Source organism: Trachurus japonicus, unplaced genomic scaffold, assembly GCF_045865225.1.
Source record: "Trachurus japonicus isolate A0001 unplaced genomic scaffold, Traja_1.0 AP030830.1".
Classification (NCBI taxonomy): domain Eukaryota; kingdom Metazoa; phylum Chordata; class Actinopteri; order Carangiformes; family Carangidae; genus Trachurus; species Trachurus japonicus.
Genome location: NW_028220963.1, coordinates 1780 through 27335, shown reverse-complemented (window position 1 = coordinate 27335; position 25556 = coordinate 1780). Strand labels below are relative to the sequence as shown.

The 25556-nt window shown below is 42.0% G+C and overlaps 2 protein-coding genes and 1 pseudogene across 2 annotated transcripts; 1 reads left to right on the top strand and 2 right to left on the bottom strand.

Moving 5' to 3' along the window:
• Nucleotides 1-3039: 3039 nt before the first annotated feature.
• Nucleotides 3040-3976, bottom strand: LOC146959963 (olfactory receptor 8G17-like). The gene has a single exon (XM_085772749.1). It carries the CDS (start codon nt 3970-3972, stop codon nt 3040-3042), a length of 933 nt encoding a protein of 310 aa, XP_085628875.1. The 5' UTR covers nt 3973-3976.
• Nucleotides 3977-12258: 8282 nt separating this feature from the next.
• Nucleotides 12259-15001, top strand: LOC146959962 (uncharacterized). The gene is made up of 4 exons (XM_085772751.1): nt 12259-12904; nt 13009-13164; nt 13666-13755; nt 14326-15001. Exons 1-4 carry the CDS (start codon nt 12554-12556, stop codon nt 14638-14640), a joined length of 912 nt encoding a protein of 303 aa, XP_085628877.1. The 5' UTR covers nt 12259-12553; the 3' UTR covers nt 14641-15001.
• An 8945-nt stretch (nt 15002-23946) lies between these two features.
• On the bottom strand, nt 23947-24890 carry LOC146959961 (olfactory receptor 8G17-like; annotated as a pseudogene).
• Nucleotides 24891-25556: the final 666 nt, after the last annotated feature.

Genomic DNA, 25556 nt, shown 5'->3' with positions numbered 1-25556 from the left:
CAGGTTTTTGTAGCCGAAACACGGCGCTTTAGATCAGATCCAGCTTCCTCTGGTCAGCAGGCAGCGGTCTCACTCACTCTCTCTGTCTCACACACATCTACACACACACAGCCGACAGCTCTGGCTGACGCCCCCTGAACTCACAGCCACAGACATGTGCGCTCACAACAGAGTACAGACACTCCCACCACGTTTACCTCTCGTCACGTTCGCCGGTGCCGTCCGTTCCTCATCCACACTACTGTAGATCGCGGGGTTTTCAAGCTGCTATCCGAGTGATTTCTCGCAAAATCTGGCGACTTTCCAAACGCTCTTGACGACTAACGACGAGCGATCGACGGGGTTGTTGTTACTAACGTTTGTGCTTTGTATCACGGAGCTGCACAGAGCTTCGACGAGCTGCCGAGCCGCCATGAGCCCCGCCGCCCCCTAAGCTCTCACCGGCGGCCAGAGTGTCACGGAGCGGCGCCGCTGCAGTCAGACACCCGCACCGCTCCGTGAGGGGGGGGGGGGGATACGCTATATTTTTTACATCTCTCAATCCAAATGTGTTTTTCTGCACTTTATTTTGATGATACAAGTCTGATCTTCACAGAGGAGTAGGGCAAGACATTCAGCATGGCGTTGCCATTAAAAAAACGCTAAGACGAGTTATCTCGTCTTTGGCAGACTACGCTTGGATTCGCTAAGACGAGATAACTCGTCTTTGGCAGTGAAAGAGTTAACTGCAGTTAATCGACCGTTTTCAATGGGAGTTGTTCTGTGAAATACAAACAAACAAAGCCGGTAGCGGATCTCTGTTTAAAACATTGGTGCAGCCAGCAAGGGAGAGAGGAGGTGAAAAGAGACAATGTTACCTGTTGTATAATACTGGACTCAGCCATGTAGCACGGTCGCTAAAACACCGAGACCAGTGAGTAATGAGTCAAAAAGCTGCAGACACTGATAACTGATCACTGCCTGACAGAAGAGTTTGAAAGTAGCCTCTAACTTCATGAACGCAGCTCAAACAGACCCGCTGCTTCAGCACGGTGACGCTTTGATAAATACAGCGGATCTGCGCTGGTTAACCGGCGCTTAATTAAAAAAAAAAAAAAAAAAAAAGCGCTCCTCGCGGTGGAGCGGAGTTTCCTCTACTACAGCCGATCAGCTGACATGTGGTCAAGACGTAGCTACAGACCTTTCATAGTCAAAGGTGCATTTCGTTTCTATAGGACTTCAACCTCAACCTCAACCTCAACCTCAGACTGTCCTGACCTGTCCCTGGACATCACACAGGGACAACATGGAGCTGCTGTGTGATTGAGTTTTATTGTTTACATAGGTACGGTTAAATACAGTTTATCATCATAGTGGCAGGAAAGATAATTTCATCTATATGTATCAAATATTGTGTTTGTGTATTGTGGTCAAGAGCTAGTTACAAAAAAAAGGAAGAAAAAACTTGTGCAATAAAATGGTTGACAATGATGTGTGCGCTAGATGAAATGCACTGTCCTGAGAAAAGATGGCCCATCCGATTTTGTACTGGCCCACCCAAAATTAAAATTCTGCCTACGCCACTGGTAAATACCCTCACATTGCCTAGATGGCAAGAAGATATCTCACTGTGCCAGGGTCTTCAGTTCCTTCCGAGAGAGTGTTCTCAACAGCAGGGGACACAGTGACTGCAAAGAGGTCCACACTCTCCCCAGACAATGTAGACATCCTTGTCTTTTTAAAAAATATTTTGAAATTATAAACTCAGGTATGCTTTGCTTTCTTTCTTTTATTCTTCTTTGATGATGTGGACATGCGGCTTTAATTTATTTCACTCTCCATGTTTCAAGGAAGATGATGTGCCTCATTGCACTTTAAGTTGTTTTTCATTAATGGCCATTGGTCCATGTTTAAAGGAAGGAGCTATGCCTTCTTATGTTGCACTTTAAGTTGTTTTTCATTAATTATGTTAAAAAGAAGATATTATGCCTTTGTGCACTTTAAGTTGATTTTATATATTTTAATATAACAAGTGTTAATAAATGAAAGACAAACTTGTGTTTATTTGTCTTGTCTTGTCTTTTTTTTTTTTTTTTTTTTGCTGATCCGATCTGTGGCTCTGATCCAAGAAACGATCTGAACTGTGACTTTTTTTGATCCGTTGCACCCTCAGTCTCTGGTTTAATGAAACAGAACTTGAACTCTTGGACAGAACTCGAACCACTGTGTCTGGCAAATACAAATTATCTAGTTGAAATTCTGCAAATATTGATTTTGAACCTCCTCATATCCGAGAGCTTTCTCCATCAAGTGATTATCTCTTTTAGATTAACTGAAAATCTTGTCTCAACGCTTCATCTTCTTCCTTGATCCCTCAGATAACACAGCTCATATTTTCATGTGCTGGGAACAGTGCTATTGAAACGAGCCTTAATTCTTCCACAAACTTGAGGCTGATGGGAACCAATCCAAGCACGGGTGGTGTCATTATTCTATAGCCTTTACATTTATCAGCCAGTGTTTACTTCATAATGAGTAAAGCTACTAATGTTGTCCTTGATGATTAGATTTTTTAATGCATGTCTATGATACATTTGACCTTGTCTGCTTTGGAGGACATTGGAAACAGAGAACATAGAAATAAATCTAGGATGTAAAATGGTGTCTCATATGTTGTATATTAGAATGATGCAAATAAAGTAATTACAAAAAATAGATAAATAAATAAATATAGTTAGTCCACCAGAAAATAATTAATCAATCCTCAGTCCATGTCTTTATCACTGTTCTATTGACACCTAAGGGATCTTTAAGAAGTGTTAAATCAACCAGTACATTTTATATACTAAATTATTAAATATCAATATTGATACTTTGCAAAGCTACAAAAATGACCTACAAAATTAAACAACTCTCACATAGGAAACTTCAGCATTAAAAATAATATCTAAATGGTTTACATAAAAAACAATAATGATCCTAAGAACAAGTAACAATCCCAAGAATATGGAATAAAGAGGTGATACTATTCATATAGCCATTTATAGCCATTTATTAAGACTAAACTTTCTTGGACTGATACAAGTTGGACAAAAATTTCCATATCTCCTTAGACTGCATGCCATAAATTATGGGATTGAAGCTGCCAGGGATGATATGATACAAAATAGCAGCAAATATTCTGCTGTCTGTGTACTGTGGAAAACGATGGAGAGTAATGATCAGCATTCCACTGAGCAACATTATCAGATATATAACCAGATGAGTGCTGCAGGTCTTCAAAGCTTTACTGTTCAGAGACTTGTTCTTACTGGTCAGACAGACTACTGTAATCTTGGTGTAGGTGATGACCATGCTGCCTATAGACCCTGTGAACAGAACTACAGTGAAAGTGAGGCCATATATATTATTGATAAATGCACTCTCACAGGCCAGTTTAAAGAGTGCAGCATTGTCACAGTAAGGGCTTCTGATCAGAGTTCTGCATCGGGTCAGTCTTATGGTCAGACCCAGCAGAATCCCGACCAGAACAAAGGCCACTCCCCAGGCAGAAACCGTCAGCTTCAGTAACATCCTGTTGGTCATTATGGTGGCATAACGCAGAGGATTACAGATGGCTACATATCTGTCAAAGGCCATAATCATGAGCACAGTGTGAGCAGAGGTGCCATACATGTGTATGGTGAAAGCTTGAACCACACACTCATAGTAACTTATAAGACGTTCAGAGGGAGGACGCAGCATGTCTACAAGTAAACGGGGCACCATGATAGAGTTTCCAAGCACATCATTGAATGACAGGTTCCAAAAAAGCAGATACATGGGCTGGTGAAGGTTTTTGTCTATTAAAACAAGAGCAGCGATGCCGATATTTGCAACAATTATAAACAGGTAAGAGAAAAAGAGAAAAAGAAACACAGGGTAGAGAGATCCCTTCGACACATTTAAGCCCTCAAGCTGGAGTGTGAAGCTGTTGTAGGTGTAGTTTTCCATCAATAGCATATAGAGGTCAAAGTGTTAACTGCATTATATTAACATATACGGTCAGACTAAAATCAGAGGTTCTACCTAGTTTAAGTGAACCTGCCTTTAATCTTTTGTCTTCCCTTTTTTGTGTCCCTTCTCATAGTTGATAATACTCACCAGGTTCAATCAAGAGATCTTTTGTTGCAGTTTTTATTAGCTTGATCTGATCTTTTGGGGATTAGTGAGACTTACATCAGATAATGTGTGATGCAACATCATGGAATAACAGCAACACACAACTTTTAGCTCTGAGATGGAAGAGAATATTTGTCCAACATCCGACTCACCACTAGTGGAACAAATCATAGCCGGGCCGGGGTCGGGGCACATGACCGGGCCCTTTAAACTAGGGCCCGACCGATATGGATTTTTTGGGGCCGATGCCGATTACGATTATTAGGGGGAAAAAAACCCGATAACCGATTAATCGGCCGATTATTATTTTTTTTATTATTAAGTTTTAAAATTGTATTACTATAATAATATATCTATACATATTATATAATATATAAATTAGGGCTGCCAGGTTGACCAAAAAATCATTAGCCGACTAAAATTTCATTGGTCGATTGGTTGCATGAAAAAAAACAAACATTTGAAGCCCTGTCTTGTCAAAATGAAGTCAAAATCAATATGGGCTTTTATTTTGAAGGGCCAAATACAGGAAGTCATGACACGTGATACTTTTTTGTTGTTGTTTTTTTTTACACGGCACGGCGTCTCTCTCTCTCTCTCTCTCTTTTCAATCAAAAGCGATCAGCGGTTGCTGCCGTGCCCGGCACCGTGTCACAGCGCTCACCGGCGGTCAGTCTCACAGTGTCACGGAGCAGAGACATGATAGTCCCCGCTGCAGTCAGAGTCCCGCACCGCTCCACGCCGCGGACCCCCCCACCCGTCACACAGCCTCAGCTCAGTCACTCACCCTCATCTACTGTGTTTATTGCTGATAAATGAGCATACTGCCTGCCGTATAACGGTAAAACCCGACCCCGACCGGCTTGTTGAATCTCGGACCCAACACGGCCGGAGACGAGCATTAATTAATTAATTCACAACCCGACCGCGGTAAAAAAAAAAAAAAAAAAGGGAAACAGAAAGCCAGTGGCAACACTGGTTTTGAGACAGATCAGTCACTCTGCTGTGTGCTGTGACTGAGGTGGTAGTGGATGGAGTTTGTCATGAGGTCGGCGCCGGTGCGGGGGAATCTTTTCAAAGTAAAACCAAGTTTTATTCCCTGCATTTTATTCCTGAAAATATCGGCGACAATCGCCGAGTTTTGGCCGATTACCGATTAGTTTCAAACGGGCTATAATCGGCCGATTTAATCGGCTCGCCGATAAATCGGTCGGGCCCTACTTTAAACCCAAATAATAAGGCTCATCATAACATAATTTTACAACATACACAAGCTTCAGCACTACGGAGAGCAACTATGTCATTTTGAAGTCCATCAAACAGTCATGAAGTATAACAAAGCAAGAGAACAACAAAAACATCAGGCTACATGGCCCCTAATAATAAAACAACATAAATTCAAAGCAGTTCGGCACCACGGATAGCGACCACATCATTTTGACACCCACTTTAACTATTTCAACTAATGAGAGCAAGAGCTTAGATCGGGGTCCAATTCAGAAAGCAGAGTTAACAAACTCTAAGTTAAAACCTGAACTCTGGGTTGACTAACCCTGAACTCTCAAACTTAGAGTTTTTGGTTTCAGGTGATAACAGTTGGTTCAATCAACTCTGTGTTCATTTGACCCTGAGGCCTTGTCCACACGAGCCCGGGTATTTTTGAAACTGGAGTTTTGCTCCGCGTCCACATGAGTGGTGTAATAAAAAATACTCCGTACACACGCAACCGTGGAATCCGCTACCAAGTGACGCAATGCACGTGTGGAAGGCTGTTTTAACCAATCAAAATACAGTGGAAACCGCTGGGATCATCCCTATGTTCCCCGGGTCCTATGTTCCCCGCTTTGTATGGAACCGGGGAACATAGGACCTTTTTTCTTTTAAAAGGGTCCTATGTTCCCCGGGGGAGCATACATCAGTCCGACTGCCCAAAAGTCCGACGGCTCATTTCTCCGACTACCCATTCTACAGTGTTAAGGTTAGGTTTAGGGTAAGGTTAAGGGTTAGGGCTACTTAAGTCGGAGAAGTGGGAGGTCGGACTAATGGACACAAAAATAAAGAAATGTATGGTCGGAGAAATGGGTAGTCGGACAGACGTCATGCGCCCTGTTCCCCGCTGTTCACCCAAAGGGTCCTATGTTCCCCGCTTTGTATGTGACCGAAGAACATAGGACCCTTTTAAAAAAAAAAGGTCCTATGTTCCCCGGGTCTTCTTGGGGGAAAGCTGGGAACATAGGACCTTATTTTTTTTTAAACTGTTGCTGGTCGATGAACAAACCGGGGACTCTCTCTCTCTCGTAGAGTAGAAAAATATTTTTTATTCAAAAGACAACGTTTCGAGCGACTGTCTCTTCGTCGTATTTGACTCCGTACAGCAACAATGTAATAATAATAATAATACATATGCCCCCAGACTCCCCTACAGTGGTTCAGTTTGCAAGTATGGTGTGTTTTAAATAGATAAATAGTGTGCGTCCGGCACACACGTGGCACAAGCCTGCCAGACGCACAGAGGCATGCGTAAAAACACAATTTTGACCACTTTATGCTGTTTAATTAATTTTTTAGTTAATTTTTGTTTCTTTTGAATTTTTGTGCGTATTATGGAGCTGTTTTGGTCCATGTTTGTAAGCCTTTTTCCCTCTGGATGATGTTTTCCAAAGTTGCAACCAGCTTCCTGTTCACGCATCGCTTCCTTCGGATGCTGAGACTTTGTGTTTATTAGTCTTAAAACATGAAAAATGCCAGAACAGGAGGCGGACCCTCTACACGGTTTGACTAGACTGTGGCGCCCACATAATTGTGCTGTCTGTACACACTCCAGCATGGGCGCTCCGGTGCACGAGCACGCACTGACCAGGTTGAGCACGCCACCAGATGCGCATTTCTCCGGCCCCTCAGCTGTGTGTCTGTGGGTAGCTCGTGTGTGCGTAGCCTGTGTGAATGTGTGCATTAATCCCTCTGTTCAGCATCTCTGTTAAGATGAATAAACACAAATCTCCACAGAGCATGAGCCTGGCACAGAGGTGCGCGCTCTGGCACATCTGGCACAATCGGTTAACGGCCCCCGCGTGAGCGAGAGCGGGGCCGGTGCACACCTGAACCGGGCTCGGCGGAGCGGAGCCAGTTTCCTTTCGGTGCCGTTAACCGATTGTGCCAGATGCGCCAGAGCGCGCACCTCTCTGCCAGGCTCGCGCTCTGCGGAGATTTGTGTTAATCATCTTAACAGAGATGCTGAACAGAGGAATTAATACACACATTCACACAAAAAGGTCCTATGTTCCCCGGTTTGTTCATCAACCGGCAACAGCGGGGAACATAGGACCCTTTCTTAGAAAAAAGGTCCTATGTTCCCCGGCAACAGTGGGGAACATAGGACCTTTTTTGGGAAAAACGGGGAACATAGGTCCTTTTTTTTAAAAAAAATGGGGGGAACATAGGTACGCTCCCAAACCAAACCAAATCTAAATGCTGTTCAAATAATTCATTATCAAGAAATCTGCTTATAGTGTTCATTTTTGGTCATTTTATGGATGAAAACATGCGCAAAAACAATTTCAAAACTACGTGTAGCCTATTTATTTTATTTTCGGCGGTGTCCCTTTGACGTGCACTGCTGCAGCAGCCTGCACATGTCGCTGCGTTGTGTCTTGACTCTTGTGCTGTGTGCATCACCTGGCTGCTGAGCCACATGACTGTCGGTGCGGCGCAACTCATTACCACTGGCCATTGTGTTGTCTGTCAAAACATGGATGAATGAAACATATCCACTTTATATCGACCGCGGACGTCACGAATACATTTTCGGCTTTTGGCTCGTTCCGTTCATCTCCGCATCTAGGCTCTTTTTATCACTGCATGACAGCAGTGCGACCCCCCCTCCCGTCGTACCCGGTCTGACAGTGACATAGGCTATTGCCTGTTCATTCATGAAAATCATCCCGAAAAACTATCAATCAAACAAGGTGGGGAATAAGAAACTGCGGCGCTACTGAAATAGTTCTGTAATTTTAAAAACACACCGGCAGCGGCCCCGCTGATCTGTAGCGTCAGTTACTGTAAATGATGCTGTGTGGAAAACCAGCTGTGGTCTGTGATTGAGGGTGAGTTTGGAGCTGACAAGAGGATCGCCCTGACGACCGTTTCGTTATATTTTTCTCATCGAAAAACTATACAAATAGCATTTAGATGATGTAAAAAAAAAAAAAAAAAAAAAGTGAAATAATAAAAATCCACTTTGTCACCTCCATTTTTGCGAGCTCACGTCAAATCCTGCAAAACGCTGCAAACAACCTCTGTGGGCTGGCAGTGTTTACATCAGCACGTGTGCAGCTATGACGTAAACGAGAAAAACAATCGCGGTTGCAGTGTCCACATGCACCCGGTGAAACCAACCCCGGCCGAAAACCCCACCCTGGACTCCGGTTTCAAAAAAACACGGTTTCAGGGTTCCAAAAGCGCGGTTGCGTGTGGACAGGACATACAACCGGGAACATATATGTTCACGGTTTCAAAAATACCCGGGCTCATGTGGACAAGGCCTGAGTTAAGCTCGTGCAAGAGGAGATGAAAAGCCATCATCAATGGAACAAAGATAACATGATTCACCATGGTAACAAGGCTTCTCACCGGTGCAGTTAGACATGTTTATGATGCTGACACAGAATATAAGAATTGGCCTACAAAAAAGAAAAAAGATAAAGATTCTGTTGCAGCTGCAAAAGAGCTCTGATAGTTAATCGAGACAATACGTGTCGTATTGATCATAAAAAATAATTTAAAAAAAAGAATCCCGAGTGTTCCACTAAATCAACATTTATTCTATGTGTGTTTGAGCATACAGGTGCAACTCAAAGGCAAAAACGATGCCTTTTGGCAGCAACTGGCCAAACTGTACCAGCACAGGACAGAAATATCTTTTGAGGATCTTTATTTCTGGACAAAAGAATGTGGTGTTTAAATAAATTATACTGAATGAAATATGCCTGCAGTTACTGTAGAAAACCCCAAATCAGTGACGTCTCACCCTCTGCTCAGTAAGATACCCTGGAACACTTTATTCACTCAGTAGTATTCACTCTTACCTACCGTACTGTTCGTGATAAAAAAAAGAGTGTAAAAATAAATATTGTTGACTAGTACAAGGGTTTGCAACAATATGTCTAGCAGTTCAGCATGAAAAAATACAAAAATAATGCTACAGTCTGCTATCAAAGTGTACAAAAATAAACTTTTAGGCTACAACAAAAAGGGCAAAATTAACTATAGTGGCTCGACCCTGTAGCACAAAGAGCCCACGAGTTCACGTGCCCGACGCTCCGTGCTGGTCGACAAGCGCTTCTGCCCCTCAGCTGTGTGTGTGTGTGTGTTCCTCTCTCGAGCTCTGTTTAGATTAATAAACACAAATAGGCTATAAAACACACACACTTTAGACTCTGGTATTTGTCAATCTCGGTATTTTATCTTGAAAATTGTTTTATTTTGAAAATTGACCAGATTGTCTCATGTTTCTTTGCCTGCCAGAATTTACATGATCGCTCACGGCTCGCGCACAAAATAGACCAGACGCTGCAACGATCACTGCAGGGCGCGAGCCGGCCGCAGAGGTACGTGCCGATTCGGGTCTGATCTGAACTACACCATTGGTGCTGCAGCGCTTCAGTGGCCGGTGTGAACCTGGCGTCACCTGCCACAGTAGCTCCCACATAGTCGGGCGTACTGTGAGCGGCTGGATCCACGCGCACTGTCCGCAGATGTTTGAGGTTTCATAGTAGAGCGTACGGTGTTTATTGTGTGACACTGAGTACGCGGAGTCCACTCTGACCGACGGGTGCTGCCCTCTTCTTAGGGCCGGCAGATAAAACACATATTTTAGAACTTATTAAAATGAATAGCAAATACACTGAAAAAAGTGATTTTTTGGCCCTGTAATTATTACTTAAATTATGTATATAATTCTACAAAAAAATATCATTTCAGCGCTTTTACTTAAAAATGTCAGTTTTAATGTGGTGTGTTACTTAGTGATTGTTTGTAACGGGAGCGTGCCTATGTTCCCACAGCCCTATGTTCCCTCAGCCCTATGTTCCCTCTGGACTCTCTCTACCTATCTGGACTCTACCTATCTGGCCTGTCTAGCCTCTACCTGGTCTTTTTACTAAACTTAACCAACTCCTTTCTTCATTGCCTAAACCCAACCAATGGTGGGACCAAAGGGCTGAGGGAACATAGGGCCTAATTTTCAGTGACAACAAAAGTTAGAAATGAGGGAACATAGGGCTGTGGGAACATAGGCATGACCCCGTTTGTAACAATGTATCCTCAATTTTGCACATAAATTTTACCCTTTATTCCAAGTAATATTCACTAAACTACTGCATTAACTTTATTAGTTGATATGTGCAAGTAAATTGTACTTGGGTAATATCAGTGAACCTGGCAACCTTCTTTGCACACGGAGCGTGACGTCAGAGGCCCGTTTCAGTCTGCCCTCGGACATGACTTGTGCCGTCGCCATTGGGATTTTTCAGCGACATGGAAACACGGGGGTAAGTCTTTGTCATGGATGTATTATATTAACTTAATTAGGTCTTTGTACGTTCCGTTATCTACGTTCGTTATTTGTGCAAGTCCGTGCTCCGAAAACGGTGGTGCTAGCTAATTTCCTTTTCCCCTCTTTCCTGCTAATGTTAGCTAGCTCACGTGTCGTCCTTGTTGCCTGAAGGAGGCCGTGGTTTTACCACTTTGACCCCCCCAAAACGAGTAGTGTACGAGTACTTTGATTTGAGTACTCACTGATACCGATACCAAGTACTCGCGCCATTACACGTTACTTTGATTTTTTTTAAAATCCTACGTCATCTGTTATTTGAACAGCTGTCTGAAATTTAACCAGTGATGGTAAGTAACGAAGTACAGATACTTTGTTACTGTACTTAAGTAGAATTGTTAGACTTTGTACTTTCAGGAGTATTTATTTTTCTGACAACTTTTTACTTTTACTCAGTAAATTTTTACCGCAAATATCGGTACTTTCCACTCTTCACATTTCCCCAAAAGGCTCGTTACTTTTTTTTTTTATTATTTTATTTTTACATTTTTAACATAAAATAAAGTCTTCATAGTTCCGCCTCAGCGGGGTTGAGGTCGTCATATCACTCCTCCGGCTCGTCTCGCTCTTCCTTTTCTCTCCTCTCATCAGCTCCAAACTCACTCACACAGCAGTCAGTAAACTCAGGTGACAGAACAACAGTCCCAGTACAGATCAGTGAGCGCTGTTACCGCTGGGTTTTTAAAATTAGCCGGTTCGATTCTCGTTGGACGTCGCGCTTGAGTACCAGTGGAAAAACAAACAAACCAATCAGGTTGGTTTTAAGCCTTGCGACAACAGGTGGGAGACAGAGAGCCTCTCACAAGTCATGTTAGTTAACCTTCACAATTACTCCTGAGCTTTTTAATCAAGGTAGGCCTAAACCTGTCAAGCAGAGCCACTGTAATAAAACTGTTTAACTTTATTCCCTGGACTGTAATAAGTATGCTAAATAACTAAGTGGGAGTAACATTTAAGATTGGATATTTGCGTACAGAAAATGTATTTCAAAATATTTTTAAAATGTTGGATAGTTGCTCTTAAGGATGAGCACTGTGCAATGTGCACTGAAGTAATCTCAGTGCAATTAATTAATTAATGTCTCTGTCTTTTTTCACAGTTTTTTTGAAGCACCTTCTTCCTGTTGAGATGGCAACCCCAGTGAGATTGCGGATCATCTTTGGCGAGGATGACATCCGCAAACTACTACTGCCTTCAGGCATCCCGGGCACAATTCAAGACCTCACTGATGTTATTCAAGAGACATTTAACATTGCAGGATCATTCACTGTAATGTATCAGGACATGGATTTTGATGGCCAGTTTTTTACTTTGACCTCAATTGAGGAAGTACAAGATAAGGCTACCCTCAAACTTGTAATGACTGAACCAGTAGTCTTAACTCTCAGTCCTGTGGACTTGTCAGACATAGAACCCGTACCACAATCTTCTGATGCAAGCTCTTGCCGCTCATCTGGATCTCAGGACACAATCCCGCTTTCGCCCGAAGATGAAAGTGGAACATCTTACAGGTCTAAGCCATGGCCAAATAAGTTTGAAGTGCCATGCTTTTCTTATGATGTAGACCTTGTACTGGAAGCTGGAAACCAGGCATATGAAAAAGAAGGCACACTGTTGAACAACCCAAGAATAATAAGTAGCATACTTGAGAAGCTATCAGAGACAATATTTTGCTTCACAGCATACCCTACTGGTCTCCAGATTTTAGCTGTAGCTGAAGCCTTGGTAGAAAAGTACCCGTGCCTGAAAGAGCCCGGTTCTTTTAATGGCTTATATGGCTGGCAGCAGAGGATCAAGTATAAAATGGGCAATTACCGGGCAAAGTTACGAGGTCGCCAGCTAGCCATTCCAGAACTGGAAGTTAACACACTGAAGAGACGACGCTCCAATGAAGAGGGTTCATCCAAAGGCTTCAAAAGACCAAAAAAAGCTGAAGTGAACTATCTTCCACCACTGCCATTGGGTGAGACAGAGCAAACTTTAGAGAAGGAGAGACTAGATTTGCTCAAAGAAATAAAGAAGAAGAACAATGACAAAATAATTAATGAGAAAATGGAGAAATCTTTCGCGGTCCGAAGAATAGAGGTTGTTAATCACTGCCCAACAGTTCAGGACCTCATGGAACGATGGCCTTCTCTCTTCACTGAAACTCAGGTAACTAGTTCTTTCTTTCAATTACTGTACATTACACTGCAAAGTGTACCTGAGGTCTGTTGAGTCATCTTGATATGATTTTGTGTTTATATCTCTCGTTTCAGATCAAAGAAGAGTTCAAAAGAATAACCACAGTTCATCTGGAGCGAACATTTTTGTCCAAACTAGACAGGCACACCACCAAACTTGTGGAGATATTTCGGAAGAAGGGCGGGATTGCAGGAACGAAGATTAGACCAATGTTGGACTCGCTGAGTGAGGTAAATATTTTAATTAATCTAATGTGGACGTCACACTGAGAATGTATTGCTGATGTTTTATTTTGATCAGCATCTCGGTTGGCCTCAAACTTTTCACTTAATCACTGTGGCTACAATATCATGCATGATTTCTCACAGAAATATAGACAAAATTGTCCTCTGTCATAATATGTGCTTAAAAAAGCAAAGACATTTATTTTTCACAGTGAGTCGCTGAGTGTGGCGAGATTCATTCCTGCTGCTCCTAGACTCCAATACAAAATTTTCAGACAGAGACAATCAGAAGGGGCTGCAGTTTGATACAGCAGCCCTGGATGGAGCACATTTTCTCAACAGACACCATTACCATTAAGATATACATTTAAGTTACACACTTCTAATACTCTTGCCCACCTGGAACACAGTTGCAAGCTTACATTCCCTGTGGGTAACTTTCTCTTTACATTTGTATGTGTTGATATGTGGTGTTCTCTGTAAGAATTTTCTCGTATTTTTTAACAGCAACATATCGAAGGCAGAAGAGACATCATCATCCGTTGCTTACTTGAGTTCCTTGGAGAGTCTGTAGAGGAGCTGATCAAAGACTACCGGGTAAATTTTATGATTTTTGGATGACCATAAAGGTTTTCCGGCCTTATAATCTGATATTCACTTGTTATTTTTTGGGGTAAAACTTGTTTCTGATAATAAATAGGGGCAAAAACGTGAACCGGCAATTATTAATCTTTATTTAACCAGGTAAATCAATTGAGAACTAGTTCTCATTTACAGTGATGACTTGAGCCAAAGGCTCAAACAACATAGTAAATTACAATACAATATTAATGGCAGTGTGTACCATTTTTGACTGATACTGCATCTGACAGTGAATACAAACATATGAACAGAAACCGTATGAGCTGAAAAATGTGTTAGGTGTGCAGCCTTGGTCCACACTCTCACCTCTGGTCATCTGGCTGTAGTCTTGTTTCTCGTGAAAAACAAGGTGTCCAGAACTGCAAGTCTGAATCTGCAGTATCAGGGTTTGCAGGCACACCCTCCTCAACAATCCAGGCATTTTTTAACTGTTTCATGTCATTCAACCTCTCTTTCACAAAGTGTACTTTTATATCTAGTCTCTCAGGTTTTGATTTCTAATTGTGGCTGTATGTGTTTTCACAGGATGTAAGTCAAGAAGCAGTCAAAGAGGACTGCTGTCAACATATCATGAAGATCGTTGTCATCCATCCGAACGTGGCACATGAAAACCAAGATCCCAGCTACGTATCTGTAATCGTAGAGGGGAAAGAGGTTCTTGAGGACTGCAGAAGTGTGGCAAATGCTTGCCTTCTGCTCATGGGTATCATCTATGCAGTGAATTTAAGTTACCCTCTGAAACTGAAATACACATTTGAAGTATTTCAGAAACTGTTCCTTGAGCTTGACATCCTCAAAATGTCTTCAAAGGTCCAGGCTCTCCGCAAGAAACTCGCATGAGTTTTTGCAGTGCTGGAGTGTTTTGAAACCTTGTTCTTATGCACCACAAAGGAAAGGTTTTTTGTTTTGTCTTCGCCTTTCCTGTCAGGGATCACAGCGATCCACTACCAAAGAGTGTTGATAGACAGTTGATGTACGTGTGTGCTCTTCTCTCTTCTGAGATTTTAAAAAAATCAAGACCTTACATGGATGCTTTAAAGGATCAACATGTTTATTTTTGCAGTTATGATGTTATCTATGCAATCTAGTTATCCACTGAAACTGAAATGCACACTTGAAGTGTTTCAGAAACTGTTTGATGACATGTGACATCCTGATTTTGAAATCCTCAAAATGTCTTCAAAAGTCCATGGTCTCCACAAGAAACACCTAGAATGAGTGTTTGCTTTGTTGTAATGTGTGTTTAAATCCTTGTTCTTATGTACCACAAAGGAAAGTTTCTGTTGTTGTCTTCGCCTTTCCTGTCAGTGATCACAGAGATCCAGTGTTGATAGACACTCTTCTGAGACTTAAAAGTAAGATGTTACATGGGCTCTTAGATTGTCAAATTGTTTATGTTTCCGTTTATGGTGATATGTAGATATTTTACATATCTATGCCAAATCAAATGGTAAATAAAGTTTGGATTTGAAAAATTGAAAATGTTTGTGTAATCTGTTTCACAGAAATGGCAACACATTTTTATTGTGGTAATGTCAAGTAGTAAATTATATTTAAATCAAGTAAATATTACTTAATCATTTCTTATAATAAAACACAGAAAATTTAAGTTAAATAAGACTAGGAAACACCAATAATATTTAGCTGGATTTTGCGATTAGATGCAATGGTAATTGAGTAAAGTTTACTATCAATAGGTGAGTATCTTTGGACATTGCTTGTAAGGTTTACTTGAGTATTTTTTGTAATAAAAATGGGTTACTAGGAAGTAAATGCTACTTGAGATTATCCTGAGTAAAAATTACAAGCACTTTCTGTGTGGAAAACGTTGCCTAGCTTTTTTTAAGTAAATATCACTCCAAATTTGTTTCAGTGTAATACAGGGTTGCCAACTTTTGGTCCTGGGCTGGAGTGAGATTCTGTTGGCGGGGGGGGGGGGGGGGGGGTGAGGCTGTCGATAATAATAATAATAATAATAGTAGTGTTTATTGTAGTTTTTCTCTCTGTCTCTCTCTCTCTCTCTCTGTCTCTCTCTCTCTCTCACACACACACACACACACACACACACACACATTAGGCTATACCTGCAAACTGAGTAGGCTAGAGGTGTAATAGGTGACAAAATATATCCCTCTAGGGGGGTCTGGGGGCACCCCCCCAGGAAAAAATTGTGATTTTAACATGTATTTGAAGCATTCTGGTGTACTCTGAGAAGAAAATGAAGGGAAAACACAACATTTGCTTCAGATAAGAGGGAAAAAAGCAGATCTGTGGTTCCTATCATTGTATGGCTGGGGTGTATGAAACTGGTCTAGTGGGGAGCTGTGGCTTTTGGCCTGGACCAGCCTATTGAGCCTATTAATATATGAAAGGACAGAACAGACATGTCCTGTGATTTTCAGTCTTCTATTACAGCCTGATGATACAAGTCAGGTCCTGAAATGTGTGTTTCTCTTCTGTAATAAACATTCTACATAGCCTACCCATTCGGAGTTTGCAGGTATGGCACACGTGCATGCATGCACAGTTGCGCACACACGTACACACACGTACACACACACACACACACACACACACACACCTGTTGCTGCGCTGTCTCTCTCTCCTCTGCTCTCTGGACTGAGTTGCCTGGCTGTACTTTTGTGCTACCCAGTCTGCATCTTGATTTTATAGTTTTCAACGGACTGGCCCAACCAGCCCGACCGCAGGCGTCAGTTCGAGCCGCGTTCAGTCCGAAAACATAACTCGGTCAGGTCAGGTTGTGTCTCGGGCTTCGCTCTCTCCCTCTTTTTTTTGGCCATCGGATTCGGACCAAGTCGAGTCCAGGCTTCAGCACCGTGCCGCTGTTGGTGGAGGAGGGGGTGGGGGGGGGGGGTCGCGGATCGACAACTCCCCGTCCTACTGTGCTGTGATCACAGGCTTGAGCAGCCGTCCAATCGACACGCGGATAAGCATCGCGCACACCAATCAGAGAGCCTATTGATGAGTGCCAAAGCTTGCTTTAAAAATGTTTTTTTTTTTTTTCCAAATCGCTTGATTTTGGCGTGAGAATTGTTTGAGTGGCGTGAGAGCGTGAGACAGGACCTAAAAGCGTGTGACACACGCCAGATGCGTGAGAGTTGGCAACCCTGGTGTAATAGTGAGACTTCCTAATGTGTAAAAGATTAACAAAATGTAAACACACACTGAATCCTCCCAAAATCTCCTTTGCAATGTGTCTGTTTGTGTAAGCTGCGCGTCCATGCTTCCTTTTTTCTTTCTCTATCTCTCACTCTGAACGAGGGTCAACAAAATTTACGCTTATCCACAATGTATGGCAGCAAATAGGCCTACATTGTGTATTCATGAAGCGGGTGTTAGTGGCGGATGCTAACTGCTACCGCTAGCTGAAGTTAGCATCGAGCTAGCTCACTACAACGGCCCTAATACTTGTTTCCAGTGTCGGTGACGGTCCGCGGCTCCAGCGCTTCACTCAGACTGTATTTATTTTTCTTTGTTGTCCTGACTGCTGCTGCTGAGAGAGAGAGACTCAGTAGCATCAGACAGCTAGTGCGGCTATAAGGCCTGAGCCCTCCTACTCTACTGCACGTAGTTTCACCTGAGCTCTGTCACTGGCTGGAGAGAAAACACCGACTCCCTCGCCATAGATATGCTCTCTTGCGACTCTCGCTCCACCCAGAAACGTCCACGAGCAAAAGACCAAAATACAGGCAGGGGGAGGAGGCGCTGCAGTCACAGCCCCCACCACACAGGACTAGAAGCCCATAGGTGACGATTAAGATGGATTTCATTCTAATGTTCAAGTCTAATGTTTATTTTTGGGCACAAAACTCCAGACCCAACCTTTAAGTGTTCGACGAATGCCAAAATTCAATATTCGTCAGTGCCCTAACGGCCAGTACAGTCGTCAGTGTACAACATTTCACAATATGTAACCATGCATTACCATTGAATGTATATCTCTTGGTATTGTCTTGTTAACAGCTACATTTATATATTCACCTTCTTAACTCCTAAAAAACCGTAGCGTGTCTGGGCTGCTGCACAACCCACCAAACATTGGACGTCTGATGGACGTGCAGATCATGTCTATATTGCGTCTGTCGGTCCAAGACCAATTCTGGACGCCTAAATGACGTCCAAACTAGGTCCACTATTTGGACGTCTAATCATGACCCCACTTGGACGTCAATATGCAGTTAAACATTTGGACGTCAGGCTTGGTCACTTTTTTTGGACGTCTAAGACAGGTGCAGGAAATTGACATGATTAATGATTGTAGTAGTTTTAGTAATAGTAGTAGTGGACAAATAACAATATTGTTATCAACATGATTAATAAATACGAATATATATTGTTTGTGATTAAACATTATAAGAGACGTCCAAACAACGTCTTGTCTACGTCATTTTTATATGTCTAATTTTGGTCCCCTGAAGGTGCAGACTGTTACGCCAGATGACGTCCAAATGTGGGCATTGTAGACATCTCTTCTATGTTCAATTTAAACTCAAGACATTGTTGTTCTTGAGTACATGTGATATTTTGTTATTTTACATCTTTGTTTTTCCTACTGTTTTTTTTTTTCAATTTCATTTCATTTTATTTCAATTAATTAATTAATTAATATTTTAATTTATATATTTTGAAATGAAATTTGTGGGAGATTATGGCTTCAGAAAATAATTTCACCCGATCATGGTTCATAAGAGTAGGGAGAAGTAAATATAATTCTGAACAGTCTTTGATAAGAGCCTTTATTATTTAAACTAGTCAAAGGCACTCTGATTGGCTGAGGCAGCATGTGATCATACTCTGATTGGCTGAGGCACCAGCAAACGCCACTCTGATTGGCTGAGGAAATACACCAAGCAACTGGCGCGTTTCTTCTCTACTGCAGAAGCAGGCTGTGGTCAACATAACGCCTTGGTTACAACAACATCGTTTTCCACTAAGTGGAAGGTAAGTTTGCTTGGTTTAGTTGATTTTATGTTTACTGTATGCATTTATAGTGTCAGTTTCTTTCCGGCGCCCATTTTAATGTGTCGTTCACACAAGACGCGCTGCGGCGTGCACCTTCACGGCCCCGGTGTCTGCTCTATTTGCTGTAATGAGTAGCTATCATGGATGTATTATATTAACAGTAGCTATGAGGACTGTTGTGGTAAACTGGGATGTGAGTGGTAGTCACGGATGCTAGCCGCCACCGCTAGTTAGCATCGGGCTAGCGGAAGTTAGCATCGTGCTAGCGGAAATTAGCATCGGGCTAGCGGATAGCATCCACTGCTTGCACTCACTAGCATCCAGGACAGCTAACAGTGCTAACAGCCCTCCTATACTCTGCTGTACGGAGCTCCTCCTGGGCTCTGTCATACACACAAGCTTCCACTAGCTACTCTTCCTGGGTGCTGTTTCACAGTGAGGATGGTGTGTTGTGCAGTTTCCACCAGAGTTTTGCATGTATTTTTAAAAAAAAATCTGTAACACCACACGTATTTTTCATCCACTTAAAGGGATAGTTCACCCTAGAATGATATTTCGCTCATTATCTACTCACCCTCATGTTGACTAAGGGCTGGAAGAAGTGTCAGAGTCCTCCGTCCCTTCTCTGAGTTACAGGGGGTCTCGGCATAGCAGTGCATGTCCATATAACGGTTGTAAAGGGACACCGGAGCTCTTCGTAAAAAAACACACACAAAAAAACATCCAAATACCTCCATGATGCTCGTATGTAATGTCCGTCTTGTGCTGAAGCCCCAAATTGCGTAATTGTCCCGAAAAAAATTAAATAAGTCTATATTTTAAGCTTGTTTGTAGCGGAAGCTTCTCGAAGCTCCTCTTCCTGGTCCGTCCAAATCTCGCGTGATTCGCAGTAACCGCACTGACGCATGCTGACGCCGGCGCAAATCACGCGAGATTTGGACGGACCAGGAAGAGGAGCTTCGAGAAGCTTCCGCTACAAACAAGCTTAAAATATAGACTTATTTAATTTTTTTCGGGACAATTACGCAATTTGGGGCTTCAGCACAAGACGGACATTACATACGAGCAGCATGGAGGTATTTGGATGTTTTTTTGTGTGTGTTTTTTTACGAAGAGCTCCGGTGTCCCTTTGCAACCGTTATATGGACATGCACTGCTATGCCGAGACCCCCTGTAACTCAGAGAAGCCACGGAGGAATCTGAAACTTCTTCCAGCCCTTAGTCAACATGAGGGTGAGTAGATAATGAGCGAAATATCATTCTAGGGTGAACTATCCCTTTAACAATTATGCACTACTTTGTGTTGGTCTATCACATAAAATCCCAATAAAATAAATTAAAGCTGTTGTTACATGACAAAATGTGTAAAGTAAAAGTTCAAGGTTTATGAATACTTTTGCAAAGCACTGTATCATTCACATTTATTTTATTTATTTATTTTTTTCCTATAGGCTCTTCACTAATGCCCTGATGGTGACATCTAATATCAAGGGAGAAGACAAAGGTTTATAGAGCAATACAAGGTAAGCCCATATGTCATATCTTAACATTTGCTGAGATGGTTTTGTATGAATCCAGTATTGGTAGTGGAGACACAGGCTGCAGGTTGTCTTTGCATATTTCTAATTATTTGTCTTCTTCTTCTTCTTGTGCAGATGGAGCCATACATTTTGATGACACAGCCACAGAGGACTTCATAAAGACACATGCTGGAGGAGAGGGATACACAGCAGTCACCCAGGACTGATTATCCATTGTGGAGAATCTTGTCACAGTTTTGTATCACTTTTGTACATGTATTTTCTGTGTTAAGTATGCAGTAGTTGGTTCTGATTTGTAATTCTTCTCAAAACACATTGAGTTTATCACTTTAATTTTTATTGTGTTATATTTGTTGTTGTGCCACAGACCGAAGCAAGGTGGGCTGTATAACTTTATGTATTTATTAGTATTTTACCAGCAGTATTAATTTCAACAGATACCAATAACTTTATTAGAATGACATGTTTGTGCCAGTGATTAAGAAAATAAAGATGGAAATAAATGAATGGGGATTGAATTGTGATTTATTGGTAAACCTGTGTATAACTGTAGTCCCATATGTTTACAGGAGGTGGAGGATCTGTTTCCTGTTAACTTTCCTGTAGCTTCATCTGGCTCAGCAGCAGGTTTGAACTGGAAATGCATTACACCTTTGCATGCATTTCCAGGTAATCTGCTGCTGAGAAAACCAAATGAAGCTATAGGAAAGTGAACTGGAACAGTCTGACACCTTCTGAAATGGGACTACAGTTATGCACAGAGCCTAGAAGCAGTATAAAAACAATGTCTAAAATTAGTTTAAATTTGATGCAAAAAAAGACGTCGAAACGACCACATTTGGACGTCAAATAGCCCTCATGCGGCGGTCCTGTGGACGTTCAGTGGATGTCGGTTTAAATTTTGACGCAGAAAAGACGTCTATAATGACCACATTTGGACAACAAATAGCCCTTATACGGCGGTCCTGTGGACGTCAATACTGGACGTTCAGTAGACGTCGGAAAAAGACGTCGTCTGGAGTAACAGTCTGCACCTTCAGGGGACCAATATTAGACGTGCAAAAATGACTTAGAAAAGACGTCGTTTGGACGTCTCTTTGCTCAGTGGGAAGATGGCGAATTCCGGTTTCTTCAGACCACGCTCTAAACCAGTTCTCCAAACTGAGACAGTGCCATCTGGTGGCGTTAGTAACCAGTTACATTACTTAATATTCCCACCCGGCTACATTTATTTAAATTATTTTATTACAAAGTTCCCCAACAGAAAAAAAATGAATGGGATCCCACAAACATGTGCTGAGTAAATTTTGTTGTTCCAACCCACTGTTTCTGTTATGGCAGAAAATCACAAAACAACTTTTTCTAAACACTAAACCTAGTGTTGTCGATTGATTCTGGTCCAACTCTTGACATTTCAGTTTGGTGTATTTTGTTGTAAACATGTAAGAGTGACTGCCCTCTATGGGTTGAAACCCAGCTATTAAAATCAAATTTTGCTATTTTGCTGAGATGGAGGCCAATGACGTTTTTGGCAGCTTTTGTCATGAGCCACCACTGTTAGCTCTGCCCGCTTAGCACCGGCTGCAGCCTGCGGCTAACGGCTGCTAACAGCTATCTGGGTGGGAATCGTTTGCTGTTCTGCCCCGGCCATGGCTCCGGTGCCCTCTCCTAGTAGTGTCCGCGCTGCTAGTGCTGTCAGAGTTGCTCATTAGTAGCTTGTTAGCGCTATAGCATAAGTGTTGATGTGTGTTTATTACTATATTTTCTCTTTTGTGTGATTTTGTGGGTGTGAATGCTGCCGGGGGGGGGGAATCTAACTGCTCCTGGAGCCCCGCCCATAATCAAGGCATTTTTTGAATTTCCAGCTCAGAGCATGTCAGCCAAAACTTAGGGGCTTTGTTACTCTTTAATGTACTGTAGATGAAATTGCTTCCTGAAATTGGGGTTTATAGGGAACCAGTCATAACACTCTTGATATTTCCACCATCATAATTAGTAAAGGCATTACCTGCTCATGTGCTTGTCTTTGATGATTTGAGTTCTCCAATGGACCTACGTGATTAATCTAGCCTTATCTGCAGGCAGGGAATACACCAGCAAACTTAATGGATGTCTAAGAATATATGAATCAACATATTTTTTTAATTATAATGTATTATTAGGTACCATGCTGATATTTGCATCAAAAATTAAACCACCAGCACCACCACTTCTAAAAGCAAATATAAACTGACCTACTAGTCCTACCAGGGTTTCCCCCAGTGTATTATAAGCCTGGCGGCCCGCCAGGCCTTACTTGACCCCCCGCCAGGCTAAGCATCGTTTATTAATTTTTTTAATCAGTTTTTATACTCAATAAACACGTGATCAGGTGTCTTTTTCATCACCTGACAACGTCACAACTTCGTCGCACATAACGAGACACGTCACGGACATCATGCTCATCAGACAATAGACAGCATCAGACCGCTGCTTCACCAGCTGACCGAGAGGAACCATAGAGGAACGCACCGAGTCCACGTTAACGTGAGCCGAGCCGCGGCTCCAAGAGGCTCAGTCAGCTGCTGCAGCTGTTAGCTGGTAGCTGGTAGCTTTTAGCTGTTAGCTGGTAGCTGTTAGCACCTATGGTTAGCACGTCGTCCCCTGCAGCGTCAGAGCTCCGGACTCCTGTGAGCAGCGGGGCTTTCACCTGATGTGAAAATGATCCATTGTTTCATTTTTCAGCTTGTAAAGTTCGCGATCACACACGTTTGTTCTAGTAGATCCATGAGTGTCACGTTTCCATGACGACTGACCGGAAAAAGAGCGTGGTACGTCATGTGCACGTGACTCCAGATGTAAAAAATCTCGGAGCAAAATAAAAAAACAAAAACAAAACATGGATGATGGATCTATAATACATCCATGGAAATAAGGCTAGACTTTAACAATGGAGACACCAGGCAGTTGTTTTTTAGTTTTTAATGCAAACAGGTGATGTTATTTATTTAAATATTTTTTTATAGATAATTATTAGGCCTACTTTTAACTTTTAACAGCATTTCAAGAGTGCCTTTCTGTAAGACTCTGCTATAGCTGGTGTTTAAGTTACATAAAGTCTTATAATAACAGATGTTTATGATAATATTTTCAAATTTCTAGTCAACTTTTAACATGGATCTTAAGGCCTTATGGAATCACACCTGCTAAATGCTACTGCTCCATTAATGAATCTGTTCCCTACAGGGCCCTGCCATCGGTCAGGGTCAGGCCCCTGTCACAAAAAAACACGCTTGGGCACCGGTGGCCCGCCAATGGGCCGCTGGTGCCACCCTACCACCGGGCTTAACAAGTTTTCTGGGGGAAACCCTGCCTACCATATACCATATTGAGACCTCTCTTAATATTTTACATAAAATAGTCCAACTATGGGTTAATGTTTGGCTTAAAAAAACAGGGGACAATCACAAGAATATGGAATAGAAATGCAGTGCTATTCATATAACTCTTAATTACGCACTTGTTCTTCCAGGCTTTTGCCTGCTAATTTTTGGTTGTCTTTGTCTGTTTGGTCTTTACTATCATTGTTATTGTAAAGTGTCCTTGGGTGTCATGAAAAGTGCTATATAAATCTGAGTTATTATTATGATGATGACAAAACTTTCTTGGACTGAAACAAGTCTGACAAAAATTTCCATATCTCCTTTGACTGCATGCCATAAATTATGGGATTGAAGCTGCCAGGGATGAGATGATACAAAATAGCAACAAATTTCCTGCTGTCTGAGTACTGTGGGAAACGATGAAGAGTAATGATCAGCATTCCACTGAGCAACATTATCAGATATACAACCAGATGAGTGCTGCAGGTCTTCAAAGCTTTACTGTTCAGAGACTTGTTCTTACTGGTCAGACAGACTACTGTAATCTTGGTGTAGGTGAGAACCATGCTGCCTATAGACCCTGTGAACAGGACCACAGTGAAAGTGAGGCCATATATATTATTGATAAACACACTCTCACATGAAAGTTTAAAGAGTGCAGCATTGTCACAGTAAGGGCTTCTGATCAGAGTCCTGCATCGGTTCAGTCTTATGGTCAGACCCAGCAGAATCCCCACCAAAACAAAGCCTACTCCCCAGGCAGAAACTGTCAGCTTCAGTAACATCCTGTTTGTCATTATGGCAGAATAACGTAGAGGGTTACAGATGGCTACATATCTGTCAAAGGCCATAATCATGAGCACAGTGTGAGCAGTTGTACTGAACATGTGTGTAGTAAAAGCTTGAACCACACACTCATAGTAACTGATGAGACGTTCAGAGGGAGGGCGCAGCATGTCAACAAGTAAACGAGGCACCATGATAGAGTTTCCAAGTATGTCATTGACTGACAGGTTCCAAAAGAGCAGATACATGGCTGGTGAAGGTTTTTGTCTATGAAAACAAGAGCAGCAATGCCGATATTTGCAGCAATTACAAACAAGTAGGACAACAAAAGAAAAAGAAACACAGAGTAGACAGAGCTCTTAGAGACATTTAAACCTTCCAGCTGGAGTGTGAAGCTGTTGTAGGTGTAGTTTTCCATCAACCTTTAAAGCAGGTGTTTGTACTTTACATTATACTGTGATCACAGGTTATGTCTTCCCTTTGTATTTCCTATTAGTTTTCCATCAACCTGTAGGGCTTGTTTCACTGATTGTGACCAGAAGATTTACCTACTATTAGGGTCTCTACCTTGAATTTCTTGTCTTCCCTCTCTTGTGTCTCCCTGCTCATTGTCAACAATATCCACCAGCTCCAGTCAAGATCTCTATCGTTGGAAGGTTTTAAACATGATTCCATCGTTTGGGGAATCAATGATCCTGACGTCAGATAATATGTGCAACATTGATAAATGATTATGCTAAATCACAAGTTGACTTGCATATCATTAATACCTTACACAAAAACATTTTATTCTTTAGGGATTTTTAGTAGGGCTGTCAAAGTTAACACATTTTTATTGCATTAAAGGGACTACGAGGGGTTTCGGAAAGCAAAGTGTTTTCACACTACATTTCCCATGAGCCTCAGTGGTGAAATTCTTGGACCGGCGCAAGAGGAACGAAAGCAAAAACATTTGCCAAGAATGTTTTCATTAGTCAAGAATGAAAGCCAGAGTTTCAATGACGATCAGATACCGTGGTAGTTCCGACCATTAACGGCAGTGATAGCAAAGAAAAATGAAAAATTGGCCTAACTCACTCTCAAG

Coding starts and splice junctions, on each gene's coding strand:
- LOC146959962 (XM_085772751.1), top strand. CDS start 12,554: ATGGGCAATTACCGGGCAAAGTTACGAGGTCGCCAGCTAGCCATTCCA. Junction 12,905..13,008: donor CTCTCTTCACTGAAACTCAG/GTAACTAGTTCT, acceptor CTCTCGTTTCAG/ATCAAAGAAGAGTTCAAAAG. Junction 13,756..14,325: donor AGCTGATCAAAGACTACCGG/GTAAATTTTATG, acceptor GTGTTTTCACAG/GATGTAAGTCAAGAAGCAGT.
- LOC146959963 (XM_085772749.1), bottom strand. CDS start 3,972: ATGGAAAACTACACCTACAACAGCTTCACACTCCAGCTTGAGGGCTTA.